Source organism: Rhincodon typus, chromosome 26 (genome assembly GCF_021869965.1).
Source record: "Rhincodon typus isolate 14 chromosome 26, sRhiTyp1.1, whole genome shotgun sequence".
Taxonomy (NCBI): domain Eukaryota; kingdom Metazoa; phylum Chordata; class Chondrichthyes; order Orectolobiformes; family Rhincodontidae; genus Rhincodon; species Rhincodon typus.
The window spans coordinates 39,706,022-39,727,464 of record NC_063357.1 but is presented as its reverse complement, the minus strand read 5'-3'; the positions used below and the strand labels follow the sequence as shown (position 1 = coordinate 39,727,464).

General features: G+C 38.8%; 1 protein-coding gene across 1 annotated transcript in view; it reads left to right on the top strand.

Moving 5' to 3' along the window:
* The first annotated feature begins 17,340 nt into the window (after positions 1-17,340).
* LOC109917110 (serine/arginine repetitive matrix protein 3-like) overlaps positions 17,341-21,443 on the top strand; it is a 41,971-nt gene continuing 37,868 nt past the window's right edge. The window contains exons 1-2 of the mRNA XM_048612412.1: positions 17,341-17,424; positions 17,916-18,193. Coding sequence (XP_048468369.1) covers positions 17,946-18,193 — 248 coding nt within the window. The 5' untranslated portion in view covers positions 17,341-17,424; positions 17,916-17,945. The remainder of the gene's footprint in view (positions 17,425-17,915; positions 18,194-21,443) is intronic.

Below are 21,443 nucleotides of genomic sequence, written 5' to 3'. Positions count from 1 at the left end.
AGACAGTTGCTGTGGTCAATGTAGGCCTAAGCACGTGGATGAGTTTAAGGGGAGGCAATGATCTCTTGGTATTATCGCTGGACTGTTAATCCAGAGATCCAGATAACATTCTGGGGACGTGAGTTTGAATCCCACCACAACAGGTGGTGGAATTTGAATTCAATGAAATGTCTGGAATTAAGAGTCAAATGATGACCATGAATCCATTGTCGATTGTCAGAAAAACCCATCTGGTTCACTAATGTCCTTTAAGGAAGGAAATTGCCATCCTTACCTGGTCTGGCCTACATGTGAATCCATAATGTGGTTGACTCTGAACTGTCCTCTGGGCAATTAGGGATGGGCAATAAATGCTGCTTAGCCAACGACTCCCTCATCCCATGAATGAATAAAGAAAAAAATGTGGAGAAAGAAGATGAATAACCAGCCGGTAAGTGTATCTTCAAAGGCTATTTCTACTATCTTCAAAGGCCATTTCTGCTATCACCACTAGCTTCACACATTGCTCAGTTCACTCATTTACCAACAATATTCATTGATTACAGCTTGTGTCTCACCTTCAGAATTTCACCTCACCCTTGCACAGTTAGCACTCTTGCGAGCCTCACAACCGCACCTCACAGCTGGCATGACAACTATGATACCCAAACAGATTTCACCACAAAGTCAGACTTGCCTGTTTCTTGCAGGACAAGGTGGCTCACAACTGGAGGCAGTAGAAGTTCGCAAGCAGAGCAGGCACAACTGTGTGTCCTTCCCCCAACCTAGGAGACATTTAGACCAACAGAGAGTGAGGTTGAACACATCAAAGGTGATAAAATGCTCGTACCCTCCTCCTCGCATCCCACTTCCCCTCAACACCCGAACTTTCTTATAGACAGGCTGCAAATGGTGAGAACATGCACCTCTTGGTTTCCTCCCTCCCCTCACCAGAACCTTACACTTGAGCCTACTTCCTTTCAGATACACAAGACTTGCCACGTGAGTCAGTGATGGAAGAGCAGGAAGATGAAGTTGAAACCCTCAATCCCAGACTGTAGGCCACTTTGTATATAGGTTTGAAAGGGTTAATACTTGATTGTAATCTCAATATGCACCACTTGCTGTGGTAATGTCATGAGAAATTTGGGGAAGAGGAAAGTAGGATTTTATGGGAGACAGACCGAAGGGTCCCATCTGCCTTTGTAGAAATGTAGAGCTTATTCTTGTAACCTGCAAATAGTTGCAGAGATATAACAAACTACATCATACTTACACCACAAAACTCTTCTTGTTACATCAGAAAGTGGCTATTTTCTCTCTCACTCCACCAATTAAGCCGCTAAGAACAATCTAATGAGGAGGCAGAACATGGAGTCAGAATGGTTGGTCACATTTGAAGGAGAATTCTGCTTTCTCCACAGATTCTACCTGTGCTGAACCATAGATCTGCCACTCTAGTGCAACTTACCAGCATCTGAGTTGCTGATAGGTAGAAAGCTAAAGACCCAACTCCCGATTTGCCTAAGAAATTAGCTGCACACTTACATCCCTGCTACTCATTGTCAATGTCATACTGGTCATAAGTCAAGATGGTATAGAAACTGCAATACCTGTAACTGGTGAATGGTATGAAAAAAATCTTTGACTGGAAACCAAGGTCCTCACCACATGCCACACCTCGAAGTGCAGAAATCACTAAATTTAATACAAACATTTCTACTAACTTGATCAAAATCAATCAGCAAATGACCTGAAAGGGTTGTTGATCCTTTTAAAGACCACTTGTGGGATGGCCTGCCTGTTGAATATATTTACAGCAGTGGAGAAGAGAACATTAGCTGAAGCATTCAGGGGCTAAAAATGATATAGTTATCCTCAAATCAGTGTTACCCACTGACAGTCATTGCGATCTGCTTAGTATGCATACATCCAGTGCCAAGGCTAATAATCTCACCAAAACTGCACCTTGTGAGACCAGACCAGAATTGCATGCGCGCAGAGTGGATGTGATTTTGAAGCAGAAATGGTGCACATAATACTTAAAATGTGTGTGCTGTGCAACAGAATTTTGCAACCAATATTTCTAAATCTGCTTACCCACTACTTTACAAACCTGCTTAAATGTTTGTCATTCCCTTGTGCAAAAACCCCTGCTTTGCAGTTATTTATACACGGCAAAATCAAACATGCTGGAAGTTTGAAATACAAACAGAAATTGCTGGAAGCACTCAGCATCTGGAGAAAAAGAAACAGCATTTAGTGTTATACTGAGAAATGATTTTCTTGTCTTCCCTTTATTACAGTGTTTGAGATGTAGGGACTTGTTTTTGTTTGCAACAAAACTATTATTTTTCCTCAGTTACCTATATAATAACAAATTATATTTTTCTCACTTCCACATCATCTTACTGCTTGCCAAGGTTATAGTTCTTGCTCAAGCTGTTATCAGTGTAGCATTGCATGGCAGGTTTTCCTCCATCATTGAGTCATTATTCAACATCCTGCATGGCTCTCGTAATTTTTTTTAAATAAGCAATTTTAAAGCAATTAAATACATCAAATCCATTTTTACTGCATGGACGTCTGTGACTCTGGAGATTACACTCTGCAATTCTTTGCTTTTTTTTCTGTGGAGACTGTAAATTAATTGCCTGTATATAAGTCATGGAAGCCTAGTACAGACAGAGCCTACTTTAGTCAAAGTATCCTTACCAACCAAACTGATCTTTTCTCTAAGTTGTTTGCATTAGCTAACAGGTAACGTTTTTAATACTGATGATGCTACAGATGTCCTGGGAATGTCTGATGCTGGCACTAGATGACAAAAATAGTGCATTCGCATCATTGGCAATTTACACGTCAACCATCCCGATGCAAAATGTTCACGCAATCTTGAAAATTCATGAGCAATTGTTATTAGACCATTTCCAATGTCAAATGAAGAGCTTGCATGTCTGTTGCCTTTCCTGAGCCCCAAAGCACACGGTAGTCAATGAAGATGTTTGAAGTTGCTCTTTGAGAAAAGTATGTCTACCATTAGATAGCAACCAGGTGTAATTGATTTTTTGACAAAAAGGCTGAAATTGAATTCCACACCATGTGTGAAAGATGGAACTGTTGTTCCTATTTCTGGGGAGAAGAAGGTTGGAAAATAAAACAAAACCTAAAATAACGTATGGAACGAATGGCTGCAATCTTATAGTTCCTGGCATGTATCATTAGTACTATTTATCTCTGTTCCCTAAACATAATCAAGTTTGCTATTTTATTGGGAAGAAGTTGAGGATTTTCTTTCCTGGTACAATACTAATTTGGGTCATTGTAAAATGATGGGCAGCTTTGCAAAATTTGCTCACCCAATTCTACGAGCTGAACCTAATCTGCTTTTACAAATCCTACTCAGCAGTGTGAGCTATATGCGGAGAAGATTGAGTTTTTTTTTAAATAAAGGACTTACCCTCTGTTAAACTAAAAAATGCATCCTGCAGCATTAGGAAAGGATGTATAGCTACCACAGTCATTGCTGTGTCTGTAAATCTGCTGAATTTTATTTTAATACATAATCATTCTAAATATTTATCATAAACATTTTCTTTTCAATATGACAATCTCTAATCGAAGCTGCCATCATGCAAACCTGCATATTTTGCAAATCTAAAATCTGATTTATTCAGATTTTGCATACCTGGTGAAGTAATTTTTTATTAATTTGTGAGATTTTTCTTTGTTAGTATTTTCATGAGTTGCCAAATTGTGTTAACAACATCTAGTCATGGTGATTTTATTGAATACCACTGTTGTGCAAGCAAATGATAACATAACCTACAGCTTAACCATCCCACAATTTTTGCTAAACTTTATAAAAGATCAAATTACAAACCTTGTTATTTATCCATAAACATTACTGCACTGTCTTGTGTGGTAGGTGAGTTAAATGTGTGCATCATACTTGCTCAATGTTCCCTTTTTGGAAAGAGAGATTTTGTAGACTTTCACATTCAACGTTTAAACATTCCAACCAGTTCCCCTTGCTAAGTGCAGAAATGTCAGATGCCACATCCTTAAAGGTAAACAGCAAAGTAATCATAGAATTATAAAATGGTTACAGAACAGAATAAGCCCATTCAATCTGTTGATAGGGCCATAAAGTACAAGCGCAAGGAGGTGATATTGAACTTCTACAAAACACTTGTTAAACTTCAGCCAGTATATTGTGTACAATTGTAAGGACAAAATTATAGAAAAGATGTGAATACATTGGAGACAGTGCAAAGAGATTTATAAGAATGATTCCAGGAATGAGAAGCTTCAGGGATAAGGTCAGATCAATGAAGTTTGGACTGTTCTCTTTGGAGAAGAGAAGGCTGAGAGGAGATTTGATCAAGGTTTTCAAAATCATAAGCAGGCTGGATAGAGTTTATAAGAATGATCCCAGGATAAAAATCTTGTCATATGATGAGCGGTTGAAGACTCTGAGGGTCTGTACTCAATGGACTTTAGAAGGATGAGTGGTGGGATCTTGTTGAAACTTACAGAATACTGAAAGTTTGAATAGAGTGGATGTGGAGAAGATGTTTCAACTAGTAGGAGAAATTAGGACCCGAGGGCACAGCCTCCAAGTAAAGGGATGACCCTTTAGAACGGAGATGAGGAATTCCTTCAACGAGGGGGCGGTGAATCTGTGGAACTCATTGCCATAGAAAGCTGTGGAGGCCAAGTCATTGAGTGTATTAAGGGCTGAACAGCCTAATTCTGCTCCTACATCTTCTGGTCTTATAAGGAGAAACTACTCCCATTCATAAAAGGAAAAAGAACAAGAGGCCATAGATTTTCAGGGATGTGCAAAACCAATAAGAATGTTTCGAGAAAAATCTTTCTCACACAGCGAATAGCTAGAGTGTGGATTGCACTGTTTGGAAATGTGGTGGAGGCAGCTTCAATTGACGCATTCAAGAGGGCATTGAGTGAATTTTTGGTATAGAAATGGTGTATAGGGATTTGGGAAAATGCAGTAGATTTGGCACAAGATAATAGAACCAGTTCAGGCACAGTGGACTAAATAGTCTCATTTTGCACTGTAACAATTCTGTGATTCTGTGAATTGCAACCTTGTTAGAAGCTTATTGTTTAGATGTAAATAGAAAGTTTTAGACACATTTTGCTGTGTGGCTGAATATAATCTCATCATTCACTGCCATCAAGTTCACAGCTGAATTCAATAAATAATATACATATTGTTCATTGCTTGATTTTTAATCTATCCCAAAATTGTCTTGTTTAGGATATTTTCACAAATATGTGGAACAAGCTCCATGTGTATGAGATAATGATTTATTCAAAAACTGTGTTGACTGTTTGCTGTATGTTTATATGTTGTTGTCAAATAACTTGCTGTATTTGTCTGAATACAGGTCCCAGTGAATTTAAATTTCACTGCATTGAAACATCGGTCATGTTCATGACATACAATTGAATGTCTGCAACGTAATAATCAGTTTCTGATATTGCTGCTCATTATTTCCTGTGCACCTTGAGCTTCTATTAGCTATGCCTTCTTATGTAGTTCATTTAATCCTCCTTTGTCTCCTGTGCAATCTGATCTGGTGCAATGAAGTGGAAAATGCTATAGGTAGTGGCTGATTGTAGGGAAAGACCAGCTGGCCCAACAAACCTCCCTCACATTACTGATGGCTGGAGCTTCGTAGTGAGACACCACCGCCTCCTCTACACCCATGTATATTTCTAGAAGAGGCAGAAAGAAGCACAAACAAAAACCAGGGCCAATAAAGGAAAAGAAAAACAGGCAAATTCCACTCCAGTGCTCATAAGTGATCAGTATTGTAGTTTATATACAGAACCAAATGCCTCGTTGAAATTTGCTTTGCACAAAATTTCTGCCAACTTTCCACTTTCCACTAATACCTTTCCACTAATATTTCTCAAAGAAGGATAGACATTCTACTTTTCGAGATGGTGAATTATATCATCTATGTTAAGGATTCCAAACAGCTCATTTCAGGAAGGATACATTCATCATCAGTAGAAATTCATCAGAATGGGGCTAACAGGACTGGGATTTGAGAACATATTGCATAATCTAGGGCAGAATTCATTTAAATATGAAAGGTTAAGGAGTAATTTCATTGAGGTAAAAGCAAGATTCTGAAGAAGAGTCATAACAGACTTAAAACATTAACTCTAATTCCCCCTCTGCAGATGCTGCCAGATCTGCTGAGTTTATCCAGCATTCTCTGTTTTTATATCTAATTAAGGTATTTGACAATTAAAGACCTTGATCAGATTGGTAGAGAAATCCTTTTCCTTCTGATGGGGAATGTCCAGAACATGGGGATATGAACTAAAAGTTGAGCTAGGCCATTCAGTTAGGAAGCACTTCTTCACACAAAGATAGTGAACATCTATACTACTCTTCTGCCAGAAGCTGATGATGCTAGGTTAACACAAGGTGGTAGATTAAGATGGTTGGAAAGTTTCAAGATTATGATGGATTTTCCAGGGTGTGTATTGAGCAATATGGATACAAATGAATGATGAGCTAACTGAATAATTGAAAGGCCCCTATGTCTGAATTGCCTCCTTTCATTCCTGTGCTAAATTTTGCTAACATGATTTTGCGATCAGGTGATACTGAAAAGCATGAGAAATTGTAAGATGGTAAAAAAAAATCAGATTAGACGAGTGATGAGCTAGGCAGCTTTGAGAGAAATATGAGGAACAATGATACTGAGTGAAATGTTCGATTGAAGAGCTAGGGTGACACAATGGGCTGAATGGCCATTTTCTACCCTGTAACAGATCTGTGATTGTGCATCTTGAAATAAAGAATAGTGAAAAAACAGCGTCCCCTAAATGATAACATTCTTAGAAGCAGGGTAACAGAGAGATCAGGAGATCTATATACATTAGTCAACAGTGATGAAAACAATGAAATAAAAAGAAAATCTCAATCTGGGGGTTTATATAAAGAAATATTGAGTACAAAAGCAAGGAAGTAGTGCTGAATTTTGACAAAGCATTATTTAAGTGGTCAGAACTCCCCCATTGTAGGAAGGATATTTTAGTCATTGAAAGTACAATAAAGATTCACTAGAACAAGGATATGAATAAAAGACAAAAGTAATAAAAATTGCAACTCTTCAAATGGAACTGAGAAGATTAAGAGAAATCTGGCGGAAATCTTCAAGATTATGAAAGGTCTGAGAGTGTAAGTTGTGAAAGATCATTTCCGTAATCCAGAACAGAACAGTATATTTCTCCTAAAGCTTCAATTTTTAAACATAAAAATATAACATAAGAAAATGTAATTTATCTTCTTCAGTTGTTCTTGATGTAGTACGGAGAGAAATAAAGAGTTCTGACATTCACTGGTTGAGATTTATTGTGTTTGTTGACTTGTGCTGAGATTTCAAGATTCCATTTCAGTTCTATTTAATTTTCAGTTTAGTTCCAGCTTGCTGAAAACAAACTGTTACCAGTGGCACTGTAGAGGTGCCTCACTTCCATGAATAGCGCCACAGATAATTTGGATTAAAAAGATAAAGTACAGGTCTAAGTCCACGGTGCTGTTCGGTTGACAAAAACACATTACATTGCTAAATTTAAAGTTAGAAGCAGATTCATAAAATAGGATGACCGAGAGATCGGGGGAATATAAAACTATCACTCATGAGTAGATTATGTAAAAATGGGATTCAGGTGGAAAGAAAGTTAAGCAGATGAGGCAGATAATGCAGGAGTCCCATGGAATCCTGCTTGCAAGTGAGTCCTTTTTTTGGTTTGCAAGCTGACGAGGGCACTCGTTCCTCAAGGAAATGCAGTCTGAGCCATGTTTGCGGCGGCACAAATGACTGAGCTGTACAGGAAGGGAGGAAGAAGGAACGAGGAACAATAGTGATACAGAATTAATTAGTTAAGGAAACAGATGTTTTTTGTAACTATTGGCATGACTCTAGGATGGTATGCTGTCCCCTAGTGCTAAGATCAAGGACAGAGCTGCTTCAGGACATTCTCCTTGAGTGGTGTGAACAGCCAGAAGTCAAGGCCCACATTGGTACCAGTAACTTGATAGGAAGGGAGATGTGGTTCTGCTGAAAAAAATTTCGGAAGCGAGGTACAAAGTAAGCAAGTATGGCTTCAAATGTGATAATCTCCAGATTCCTCCCAGTTCCTTGTGCAAATGAGTACTGAAATGAAAGAATAGGCAGATGAATACAGTTTGGAAAGATGAGTGGTGGTATCTGTTAAGGAACATATTGCAGTACTGAAGAAAGTGGACATTCTATAGTTTTCAAGGACAGAATCAATTTGGCTCGAGCTAATGAATATAAAGAGTGCGATTACGTTGCTTAATAATGTCTTCAGACCACTAACTAATGGGAAGGATAAAGATAAACAAGTTTGCAGGGAAAAATACAGAGAGATGGCAATATTATAGTGTGCTTATAACTGGGACTTTATCTGCTACTTGAGGAGAGAAAGAAAAGACTTCCACTTGTCCTTTTAAGACAAATGAAGATCAGGGATTAAGATAAACTGCATGATCACCTTCACCACAGAATTCTAACTGAGTTGAGATATACATAAGCGTGTACTGTGACCCAGTGTTTAGGGTTCAGCCCAACCAGATAGTCTGGATTCCTGAAGAATACTAAAAAAATAGTTTTGAGATCAACTTATTTGCATAAAGCAACAACCTACCCCAATTCCCTGTCTCCTCTCCCATCATTATTCCTTCCTCCTCCTACTCAGGAAGGTACTGGACAGATAGGCTGGTGAGTGCCAGAGATGTACCTGAAACAACACTTGGTTCCTGCTGGTCCAGTGTGTTTAAATGCTTATCTATAGAGTGAGTGAGTATGGTATTGTGACTTACTTTTAGTAAGAGACCATTGCTGCATTATTCAAACATTGCCTCCTCGTTCCATTTCAATGTTCTCCCTTCCTTTTCCAAAGGTGCATGCCTACTGGAGACCCATTTGCTGGGTATTGCTCAACTTTCAGGTAGCTGTTGACAATCACAAAATATTCCATTATTGAGCAGGTCACAATCAACAGTAATGTTGACCTCAGTTAACATCTACTCAAACACAGTCTCCCATTGCTAGATAGTGATCAGGTCTAAGAGCTCCAACTGATTCTCCTTATTGCTTCCCAGGCCCTAAGAGTACCGATAATGATAACGGATAATCTGAGATCGGATAAATCATGTTGTCTGATTAATATGGTCTGTGTAAAACGGAATTTTCCAATAGATTAATATGGAGACCAATTTGGGCCAATAAATAAGATTCTTGTCTCTAAATAAGTGTTGAGATCTAAGATTGGACAATGATTGATGAGTTGGATTTGAATTAGCAGTTCCTAAAGTTTATTCGCAGCAGTAATATTTAGAAATGTAATAGTACATATTGTTACTAATTTGACTTGAGAAATGGCTCATTTTTTCTCTCCTTGCCAAGGAGAGTTTGTTTCCTGTGCTGTTTCACAAGTGCTGTTTCAGCAAAATTCCCCCACATGGATCATTTTCCCACTCAATATTTGATTCAATATAATTGGTAGAGCAAGACTCAGTGAGCATTGAAGCGAGTTCATTCAACAGGAAGCTCTCTTGCACTAATACAGCAATTACAATCACTAGTTTGATGCAATTTATGCTAACCAAGAGGCTAAAATGAACTTACTATACAATGCTTCAGTCCTTTATATGTGTTTACCTATATTCAAGACTGATAACATGTTTGCATGGGTCAAATTTAGTGGACTTTTTATTATTGCAAGTAAATTACTAAATTCTATTTTCAGCAGTCTCCAGAAAGTGTCAGATCTTCTATGATTATGATGTGTTTCAATATCATGCACCTAATGGTCAGGTAAACTATAAGTTAGAGCAATGTAAGATTATAGACTTAGACTTGCTGAATTACAGTAATAGGTATCATCAGCTTGTCAAATCTTACCTCCAGATTACATTAAAGGGACATTAGCTTTCAAAGTGTTAACTTTACAAAACAGGCTGTCTTTGTGAACAATTCTGTCACAGGTTTTCGAAATAGTTGTTTCCATTGTGAGGGAAACCCAGCTTAAGATGATTAAACCTTTGTATGGAGGGAAGCTGCCATCCGTTCAGTCTTATTTTTCACTAAAATAACGAAACAGTTATCTATAGCTTACAAACAACTGTAATTTGATTTGCAATGACCCAGGCATTTTTATGGTGTAATATTGTGCATTGTTATACTACAGTGCTTTGCAGATTGAACTAAATATTCAGTTGCATTCATGCCATTGTTTATAGCTAATCTCCATGATGACATACAGCAGGCACAAAGAAATTGGGACAATGTACTTTGAATCCGGTTACCAAGGAATTGCTTCTTCAGGAATTGTTTTTCTTCGAATACTGTTTTTTTTTGCAGTATTTAGTATTGACATACCACTTCTTGATTATATAGATGTTGTTCACACAATCTTTTTCTCACAAGTTGATGGCAACTATATCGCATCCCCATAACTACTTATCAAGCTGGTAGTATTGGCCAATGTCAGTTCTCGATGATGGAATGTATCAGTCAGTTGCTGGTAATAGAAGTCTTTACAGGTCATCCAGGAAAATTGCTAAACTACATCATCATTTTGTGCTCAATGAAGCAATTCACACTGGTCATTAGGTCAAGTTGAGGAGCTCTTTATACACTGGCATGGTCCAAAATTGAGCATTCCCTCCACCTTCCTATGCAGGATTAAATCAGTTAATCTCTTTTCATGTCAAACCAACATTGAAGCAGCCTTTGCTCAGGACACTTGTATCCAGTATTGTAGAACATTCCCTTAATGTTTTAACTGATTTATGACTAAAATCTTAACATGGTCATAACAATTTATACACCTGTAATGTTAATGGAGGTGCCATAACTCTCTTCGTACTTCCTATACAGTCAGTTCAAGAAATATGGCTGGACGCTCATAAATTTCATCTTACATGGAACAGTTAGGTTTGATTTTACTTTGATTTTCACTTTCAGGTAAGGTTGTCTGTATCACTAGCAGAGCAGTGAAAATTTAACATAGTGTAAAGATGCATTCTAGCTTCAGTTAAAAATCTGTTGATGTTAACATTCTCAATCAATAATACACAACAGCTTCGTTTTTAGAGGTATACACAGTTAACAAAGCATTTTACGGTTGAAATTTACTATTTTGTTATTCCAAATTGAACATGTTAAAGGATGCCAGTGCTGCTAACACTACACTTACTCTTTGCATGTGATGAGTAAGTCAATTAGTTCCCAATTAATCGAATACTATATAAATGCAATATATAAAACTGTTTTGTATCTCCCCCAGATATGTGCTTCAAATTTCAACTAAACCAGTACGACTTGCTATTTTCTGTATCAGTGGTGTGTGTGGGTAGTGTCTGATCTAGCACATCAGTCAAGCCTTTTTCAGCTTGTAGGGATTGCAAAGCTACTAGCTAACATTTAAAAGCAGGAGAACTAGCAATGCCGAGCACAACAAATAATGCAAGACATACAAAGTGTTCATATAATGGTGCCATCCTGCACTGCACTGGAATATTTAAACTGGTTTTGGGATCAGTTTGCTGAAGATTTCAGTTTGACCACCTGCAGTAATGTGCTGTCTTAATAATATGAAAAAAAGACCCTGGTGAGTTAGTGCCAGATTAGTGGCCGTTTGTGAAGTAAGAATTTATCAAATAATTAGATTGACAGCACACTAAAGCAATATATGTAGAACTTTACTAGCTAGCAGGAAGAATAAGGATAGATGTCAGTCCAAGCAATATTCTCATTATCTCAGTCCTCATTATTTACATCCCTAAACTAAACTGTTAAACAGAAGTTCCATAATGAAACAAAGAATGCAGATGCTAAAGCTCTGAAATGGAAGTAGAAATTGCTGGAGAAATTCAGCAGGTCTGCCAGGATCCGTGGTGAGATACCAGCGTTAATGCTTTGAGCCTGGTGACCCTTCTTCAGAAGCAGAAATTCTAGTTTCAATTCAGTGAATTATTAGTATTAGTTGTTCATACACGGTCATTTTAAAATAATATAAACTTATATAGCCCAACAAAAGGTACAATATTGATGAAATTGGAGCTGCCTTCGAAGAGTGCACTTGTTTGGTAACTTGTCACTCATTTTATGTTCATCAAGTGAAACTGTTCACTAATTTTTTTTATTTCCATTTACACAAAGGTGGGCATTATTGGCAAGATCAGCATTTACTGCCCATTTCTCTTTGATCTTGCAAAGGTAGTGCTGAGTCACCTCCTTGAGCTGCTGCAGTACATGTGCTGTAGATATGCTGTAGGTATTTTAGAACTGTTTCAGAGAGAGAATCATACAACATGGAAACAGACCCTTTGGTCCAACTAGCCCACGCTGACCATGTTCCCAAATTAAACCAGTCCCACTTGCCTGCTTTTGGCCCATAGCCCTCCAAACCTTTCTTATTCATGTACTTATCCAACTGTCTTTTAAACGCTGTAACTGTACCTGCATCCACCACTTCCGCTGGCAGTTCATTACACACATGAACCACTCTGTGTAAAAATGTTGCTCCTCATGTTCTTTTAAAAACTTTCTCCTCTCACCTTGAAAATATGTCCCCTAGTTTTGTACTCCCCCATGATAGGGAAAAGACCCTTGCTAACCACCTTATCGGTGCAACTCATGATTTTATAAATCTCTATAAGGTCATCATGTGATTACATTTAATCACTAGTTCTTCAAAATACTTGAGTGAATAAAGTTCAGGAGAGCTGTTCTGCAAAGACAGAACCAGGATTGCAGGCCACCACTGTATACAGGCATCATTTGGGCAATCCTTAAGTATATCATGATCTTTCAAATGTTGAGAATCTGAATAAACAGGTTCTTGGCAAACTGGATGAACAATGATGTTGACTTGTGTCTTTTGCCTTAAAATTGAGCTCTTTGTATATTAGCATGCAAAAGCAGAACATAATTTTACAAAATACCTTATCAGATTTTTCTAGGGGCTTGAACCAATTTACAGTATAAGGGCTAACATCTCTGCCTTAAAAAAAAGAGAGAAAAACCTTCATAGCCTGCTGGCTATAAGTGCACCAAATTAAATCAACTTAGGCTGCCCTACCTAATTTAAGGTAGGCATGATTCAACATCACAAATCTAAACTCAGCATTAAAGTTTCAAGGCAAAACCTTCCCAGCCCTGAACGACATGAACATTAGCAAGAAAGTTGCATAGAAACTAGACTGCAACAATTCCCAGCATGAAAGTCAAAGCAGTAACCTGATGACCCCAGCTCACTGCTTGCATCTCCGGACCTGCATCAGTCACTAGTATCTGCAGGTATGCCCCATGAGGAGCAACCTTATGCATCCGCTGTCCAGCAGGTCCTCCTGGTCACCATTGGCAAAGGGGGTGTCAATTACCCTCTGTTTGACATGTCCAGGATGCATAAAAAAACAAACTATTCAGGGCGACGGTGGGTTGAAAGTGCTTGACCCGGTGAATAGCTGGGCTTTAAAGATGGTGCTAACACCAGGAATCACGAGATCCCCTCAGTAACCAGTACTTCTGCCTGTAGGATAATATGATGAGTAGGACACCATGAAGGCATGGTGCATAGGTAATGAGATGAGGGTGAGAAAATAGTACAATAAATCTCATTAGAACTTGTGTAGGAAATCCTCCAGGAAATGTGTCAAAATTGACACTAATATTTGGTAGGTTCAGCCTCTGCTTCAATTAGAAACCTTGTTTTGACTGGTAAAATATCCCAATAGCATTCCAAACACAACTCTCAATAGTACATTGCACTATCTTCTAATAGTAGCAATATTAAAGTGGCAGTTTACTCTGATTTGCTCTAATATGCTGCTGCTTATTGACTTTGGTCAAAATTGGAAAAAAAGTCTACTTTCTGGAGCATGGCATCGTCTGTGTTACAACAACAAACAATTTTCATTTCTTTGGCATCTTGAACATGGAATTATGTTCAGTGGAGTTTTGCATGCCTCGTAGTTTCACAAAGCCATGATTAGGTTAAACTACATGCTGGGACAAAAAAGCAGCAATTTGGAGGCTTTATGAAAATCTTGATCAGAGCGGTGGATTTTGAGCAGAATCTTAAGGGAGGAGAAGAGAGTCAAGAGATTGAAGAAAGGAATTTTAAAAAGTTCCTGTTATTGAACCACCTTCAAGACCATTTATGTTTGATTTGCTCCATGCATACGATATAACTTTACACTTCATTAAATTGCACTAGCAAGACTTTGTCCACTTGAAGTCTATTACAATTCTTCTCAAGTTCACAATTCTTTTGATATAGGTCATCTGCACATTTGTAATCATTCTATAAACACCCAACTCTAGGTCATCAATATACATCAAGAAAAAGCACTGGGCCTAGTATTGGACCATGAGAAACCCCACTTTGTTCTCCTGCAGTCCAAAAAAAAATTATCTGCCATTAGTTTCCATTTCTTGTCACTCAACCATCTATGTAATCCTGCTGCCATTGTCCCTTTCATTCCTTGATTCTTAACTACAACAAAAAAAATGCACACTGTAGTGCAGTAGTGAGGGAGTGCTGCACTCTCAAGGGTGCTGCATTTTGAATGCGATTAAAGCGAGGTCCCATCTGCTTGTTGGTGTAGGTGTGAAAGATCTCATTGCAAAGAAGAGCTAATGAGTTGTCACTGGTGTCCTAGCCAATATTGACCCCTCAGTTAACATCACAGGGGTAAAAAAAGACATATTCAATGGTTTGTGGGATGTTGTTTACAATTTGGCTACTGTATTTCCTATATTATAATGCTGGCTACACTTTAAATGTACTTCATTGGCTGTAAAGTGCTGTAAAAGGTCTGGTAGGGGTGAAAAGCAACATATAAATTGTAGTGTTTCTTTTACTTGTTTTCATTAAGTAGAATACAGCTGGGAATACATCATGCATTTTATACCGATCAGGGTTGTGACTTAAATGTGTAGTTATGGAATGAGGCCAAGTTGCTTCTCAACTTGAATTCCATCTTCTCCCGCTTACATTGAAGAAAGACCAGGTGAGGGAACTGCAACAGTATTTGAAATGTTGCCTATTTCAATGAGAGGACACTGGGTATAATGCAATTCACACAGAACCTGACCTGTCTGCTTCAAATGTTGATAACGTGCCTCATCTAATATACATGAGAACCAGTGTAGAGGTGGCTGTGCATGCTTGATCATCTTCAAGCGATGAAAGGTGTCACACCTTCCCTCTTTGCTATCAATAATTTACCATTGATAATCTGTATTGAAATTCAATACAAATGCATTCCCAGAGGTGAGGTGTGGGGAAACTGAGTTCAGTGCTAAGCTGCAGGGTGTGTTGCTAGTCAGGCTGCCCTACATGGGTTCATAATTTGTGAATTGCCTTCCGCAGACAGGTGAAAACTGATTTCACAAACGAGAACGTTTTCAGTGACCTGTTTCTGCCCCAATTCTGCGTCATAGTTTCACCATGCGAATTGTTTTGTTCTCAATTAAAGACACAACATTGTTGCAGAAAACTAAGTTAATATGTAATACACAATAACACATGGTTGATTAAGGTCCAAATATCTCCCGATTTGCAGAGGTTTACTTGTTGGAGGTTTGATTTCAGCACTTATAGTCATAAGTTGGACCAGGTTTGTATTATGAAAAATAAATTATCAAACTGATTGAAAGGCAAAGGAAAGTGGGAACTTTAACTCTTTAATCCAAATCAAGCAGACAAATGGCAACCCAGTAGCAAGCGTCTTTTAAAATTCAGTCTTGCCACTGTGCCCCTGTGGATTTTGACTAAAACCCCCTTAATCGGCTATGCTTTCTGAGTATTCGCTCACTCAGTCTGCAGTATTGTTTCAGTGTCAAGTACATTACCAACTCAGTCATAACGAATGAAGTGGCTAGAAAGATCGAAAAAGTTAAACAATGTCTTGCTGTAGGTGACAGGAGTGGGATTCAGTGGAGAAAGCAGACAAGACAAACTACATGAACAGCTCATTAGTTTCCCTGCACTTTGAGATCTGGAGTGATGCAATGGGAATGGACTGTAAGAAATTGCATTCTTGATCCTTGGCCTTTGTTCCAAATAATGTGGATAAACCAGGGGATTGAAAACGGCATTTTCATTTCAGTTAGAGATGTTGAAACGATATGTCATGCATTTCCAGACTTCTATTTGCTTCCTCAGATTGACTTTCACTATAAAACACATGATTGCGGTTTACTTGGTGACAAGTTAGCTTGTAGATGATTTATTCTTGCATACATTACAGTATAAATCCAAGCTTTTATGCTTTTAGGATTTAAATCTAGATTTTTTTTTAAAAGGAGCAGATTGTCAGTTATATTACCATCAAATCTCATACAGAAATCCTTTTTAGCTAATATTGGAGTTACAAATTTCATTTCTTGTATTATCTTACCCACATTTTTAAGTTGGTCATTTCAGAGTATGGGAGTGATGCAACATATCTCTAATTATAGCACAAGCCTAGGACTGGCTGCTTGTACTATACAAACAAATTAGATCTCATTTCTGTTAGGTGAGTTGAGAACTGTGCACTGTGCTGATAGCTGTACTTACATACATGAGGTGTTAGTGGCAGTCAGCGGGTTGTATTACAGGAAACAGCTGGCAAAGCAAGCCTGCTTTTCAATATTTAAACTGTCACATTTTGAGCTTCTCTCCCGTGATATTCCATAGATCTGGAGCTATTGCCCAACAGGCAGACACACTATGTGCAGATGTTGTAAGCCTGTCCCATCTGACCAAGCGTTTGACGTGACAGACTTCCAAAGGGATCAGTGAAACATCAGAATCTATGGGATGTTCGCTGGTCATCATTATGAGCAGTCCGTCAGTTTCAGCACCCTGTACAGCGTCGCGCGTTATTGCACCACAAATGGTGAGATCGAGATACTGCAGCTCCTTAGAAACTTGCACCTTGTGATCAAAGTCTTACCAACACTGTGGGAGCAAATCCAGCAGCAAGAGCTCCCGCTTTCAGCACCGTGGACATCAATTCTTCACCACAATTGCCTTCAGCGGCGCTGAAAAGTAAGGTGTTGGAGACTCCCAGCGTCCGACACCACGGACAGCGACACTGTGCGCGGAGCTTCGCGTTAAGCACCGCGGACAGTAACATAGCGCCGGATGCAGTATATTCCAGGACCCTGTACAGCAACATCGTACCAAGAGTTGTGGCTTTCGGCGCCGTGGACGGTAAAACAGCAAGACAGCTTCTAACTGCATATCATTGAACAGCAGTACTCCAGCCGGCCTTGCTGTGGTGAGCGCCTCGCATAGTAATACGTCTTGTGAATATTTGGACTTAATCGTTGTCCAGCAGTGGACTGATTAAAGTTGGGACTGCGAATGGTAATAGACTTTCTAGATTATTGGCTGTTAATATTTGGTGAGCGTGCCTGTGGGAAATGTTAGAAAGAGTTACATGCGGACCTGGGTTTTTCACATATTTGACCAGTGGAGTTTAGATCTGAGCGGTGGCATTATTGAGATTTAACATTGTAATCTGTCCATGCATATTAATAACCGGTAGAATTGCACTCCGTAAATTAGCAGGTCCTCAACAGCCCTGGGATTAGTGTTGTACGATGGTATCCACATATTGCATCACGTTTTATAAAACGGCTCAGATTTAACTGAATCCAATACCTTCAGCACTGTCTTCCCTACTGACAGGGGTTTAGCTAAAATAAAATCGTAGCCACGCTCTCGAAATATTGCACTCGTAAGGATCGGGCGTAATCGGCCCTTCTTCCTGTCCAGACCGGTCGTTTAGGATGATCAGATAGTGGATTGAATGACACTGAAGTCCTGTTTATTCTCTCTCTCTATGTCCCTTGCAGAGTTGAAGTGGGAATTCTCTCGTCACCACCATGCACAATAACGGCGATGGTTCGCTCTCTCCTCGGGAAAGCTGTACAAATGGTTGCGGCCAGCGGAACCCGGCTACAGTCCGGCAAAGGACGGACAGTGGCGCAGAGTACAACACCGAAGAGGACTCCAAGAAAATGGAACAGACTTTGGTGGTCAAAAAGGCCAACCGAGAAATCCTAGATCACGAGCGAAAAAGAAGAGTCGAGCTCAAATGCATGGAGCTCCACGAGATGATGGAGGAACAAGGGTAAGTGTGTTACTTGCGTTAATGTTGCATGTGGGGATGTGAAAAATAAGTTCCAATTACTTAAAGATAGCACGTTTTCCTGAATCGTTTCCTGGGCAGCGTTGGTTCAGAAAGTAAAAGTTTGGGGCTTAGTTTCAGCATTGTGTAAATCATTCTGAACTAAATCCAGTTGTAACCTAAAACCCTCAGCTAACTGTCGAGATGAACATTCACAGTGTCCCCCAGAAAGTGATCCCATTTAATCGTAGCTCTGGTGAGAATCGTAATGATTCTCTTGGATTATTTTCGAGTAAAGAGAACTTAAACTCATTAAGAAGATTGCCTAGGTTGATATTGTTGCCTGTGTGAGGTTGGTAAATAGGAGAGCGCGGTCATTTGGGACAGAGCGGTAATTTCCGGTACACATGGTGACTAATCAATGAGCTTTTTTTTCCTCCTGAGCAGTTGTTTACAGTCCCTCAAGTGTCGAGTTGAACATCACACAGATATTACAATGTGGCATATCATTGAGGAGTGGTCGAGAGGGATTAGGGTGGCACAAAGACCAAACGCTATGAAATGTGAACTGTACGTTTGTACTTTCACTGTGCCTCATTAATAGTTGCTGGGGATTGCTTACTTAAAAACTTGAGGTGACAATCAAATGAGGCACTCAGTGAGTCTCCTCCTGTAATGACGATTCCACGCATACGGCCGACCAATCTTCTAAACCCAACGCGTTGCCTTAAATTTGAAATAATCCTTGCCCATCAAAACATTAAACCACAGCAGCTGTTTAATGTCGCGGGAGTTCAAATTCTATTACTTTGGAATTGTTTGATGGTTGGAGCAAGCACTGAACTCCTACCTTATTATCATACATTTTTCTGCACCACCTGCCATAAATAAAAATAAAAATAAATTACCCACGTTTAACTCATTGCTCATTTATAAAATAATCCTTACAGAAAATATAAATTTAGGCAAACTGAAGGAAAGGGATTGGAAATAAGCATAATACTGTACTACCAAGAATCCCCTATTGGCCTTCTGCACTACGTAATGGTTCCATTGTGGGTGCCACAGATTGCCAATTAAAACAGCTGCAATTAAAGAACTAGTCTAATTAACTCTTGATGCCCGGGCAGCTTCCTGATTTATTGCACAATTAAGAGACATGACTTCATTGCATTAATCTCTTTTAGGTCTGGGACTTGGAAGCATAAGGGTACGTCACCTCCAATTCACCTCAAATGCATTTTTGTCCTCCTTTGGCATCCCTAATTTCAGTATGTGGTATGGTCACTACATCTTAAAAAACTGGGGAAATCAAAGGATTGAATTAATTTGCAATCCGTTCACAGCACTGGTGAATGTGTTTATAAATGCTTAACACCGTGAATCTTGAATATTTTTCTTTCTATTATCTTTGCAACGTGGACAATCTCATGCTCTTTGTTCATTGTGGCAATATGAATGCACTAGTACATATAAACACTGATTTATAGCAGTAACCTAGATACAGTACTTTACAAGGATTTAAACAAACGTAAAATCATTGACTTATTTTGCAAGAAGAATGTTAATGGAAATCTTTGTCTCAATGTTATATTGTGAATAGATTATTCAATTGAATACATAACTCAACGTACCTAGCACTGTACTAATTGACCATTTCCTTCTGAATATTCAGCAACCTAGTCAGGAGATGTTGTTCCTTATCAGTAGTCAGCTGGGCCTTGTTATAAAAGTGAATGAATCAAAGTGTTTGGGGTTTTTTGTCTATTATTAGCATCGTTCTTTTGGCATTCAGTGCATCAGAGTTATAGCTTTAGATTTAATTTGGTCTTAATAAGTTAAAATTACTTGGCTGAACGGCTTTGCTCATTTGAATTAATCTACAGGCCTAGCCATCCCACAGTTTTTCAACTTGATTAACAAGAAATTTTTGAGAGTTATTTGAATCATATAATGGTCATAGCACAGAATGAGGCCATTTGGCCCATCTAGCTTGTGCTGATTCCCAAAAGGAATAATTCACCTAGAGTCACCCATAGTTGTGCACATTTTACTTTTATAAATAAGAAAATAATTCCCTCTTGAACACCTCCACCACACTCCCAGGCAGTACATTCTAGATCCCAATCATCATAGTCCCATAAGGCTGCTCTGTATTTAGAGAGAGATGACTGGGTGGTGAGTTTAACTTGAGGGCCACCACGCCTCAGACAAGGGACAAGATTGAGAAGGCAGGGCCTTCTCAGTAACATTAACTGATGTGGATTGAACCCAGACTGTTGGACTCAGTCTGCATCACAAACCAGCTAATGAGCCAACTGAGCTAACTGAACCCAAGTTTCCAACCATTTGCTGTGTGAAAACATTTCTTCTGGTGTTAATATTTTTGTTTAAACCAGTTACCTTAAATCTTTGTCCTCTGGTTCTTGATCCTTTCGTCAATGGGAGCAGTTTCTCCTCATCTACTGTATCCATGATTTTGAATATCTCAAGCAAATTGCCTGTTAACCTTCCCTTCTCCAAAGAAAGCAGTTCCAACTTTTCCAATCTGTGCACTTAGTGGAAGGTCCTGCTTTCTGGAATCCCCTCATAAATCTTTTCTGATCCTCTCTCAGTTTTACATTCCTTCCGAAAGTGCTTTTGTACTCTGTGCTCTTATTGATAAAGCCCAAGATGCTTTATTAACTACCCTCTCAACCTGTTTTTCCACCTTCAATGATTTATGCACATATGCCCAATTTACTCTGTTTTGTATCCCCTTTAGATTTGTAACCTTTTTGCTTTGTTTCTTTATATTCTTCCCAACAAAATTATCATTTAATGTTCTGTATTAAATTTTTTTGGACACTTGTTTGCCCGTTCCACCAACCTATCTATGTCCTCTGCACTAATTCTCACAATTAACAATACTTCAAAGTTTTATATTGTTTAGAAATTTGCAAATGAAGGTCTGGGCCATTAACCTATATTGGGAAGAGCAGGAGGACTAACATCTACCCTTGAGAAACTCCAAAATAAATGTTCCTCCAGTCCAAAAAGTAATTGTCAACCACTAATCTTTTTCTTGTTACTCAGCCAAGTTGCTACTGTCTCTTTTATTCCATGAACTTTAATTTTGCTTACAAGTCTGTTGCTCAGCACTTTATCTTTTGCAAGCCCATGTACACCCATCAACAACATTATCCTCATCAAGGGACAACAAGGTGCAGGGCTGGATGAACACAGCAGGCCAAGCAGCATCATAGGAACAGAG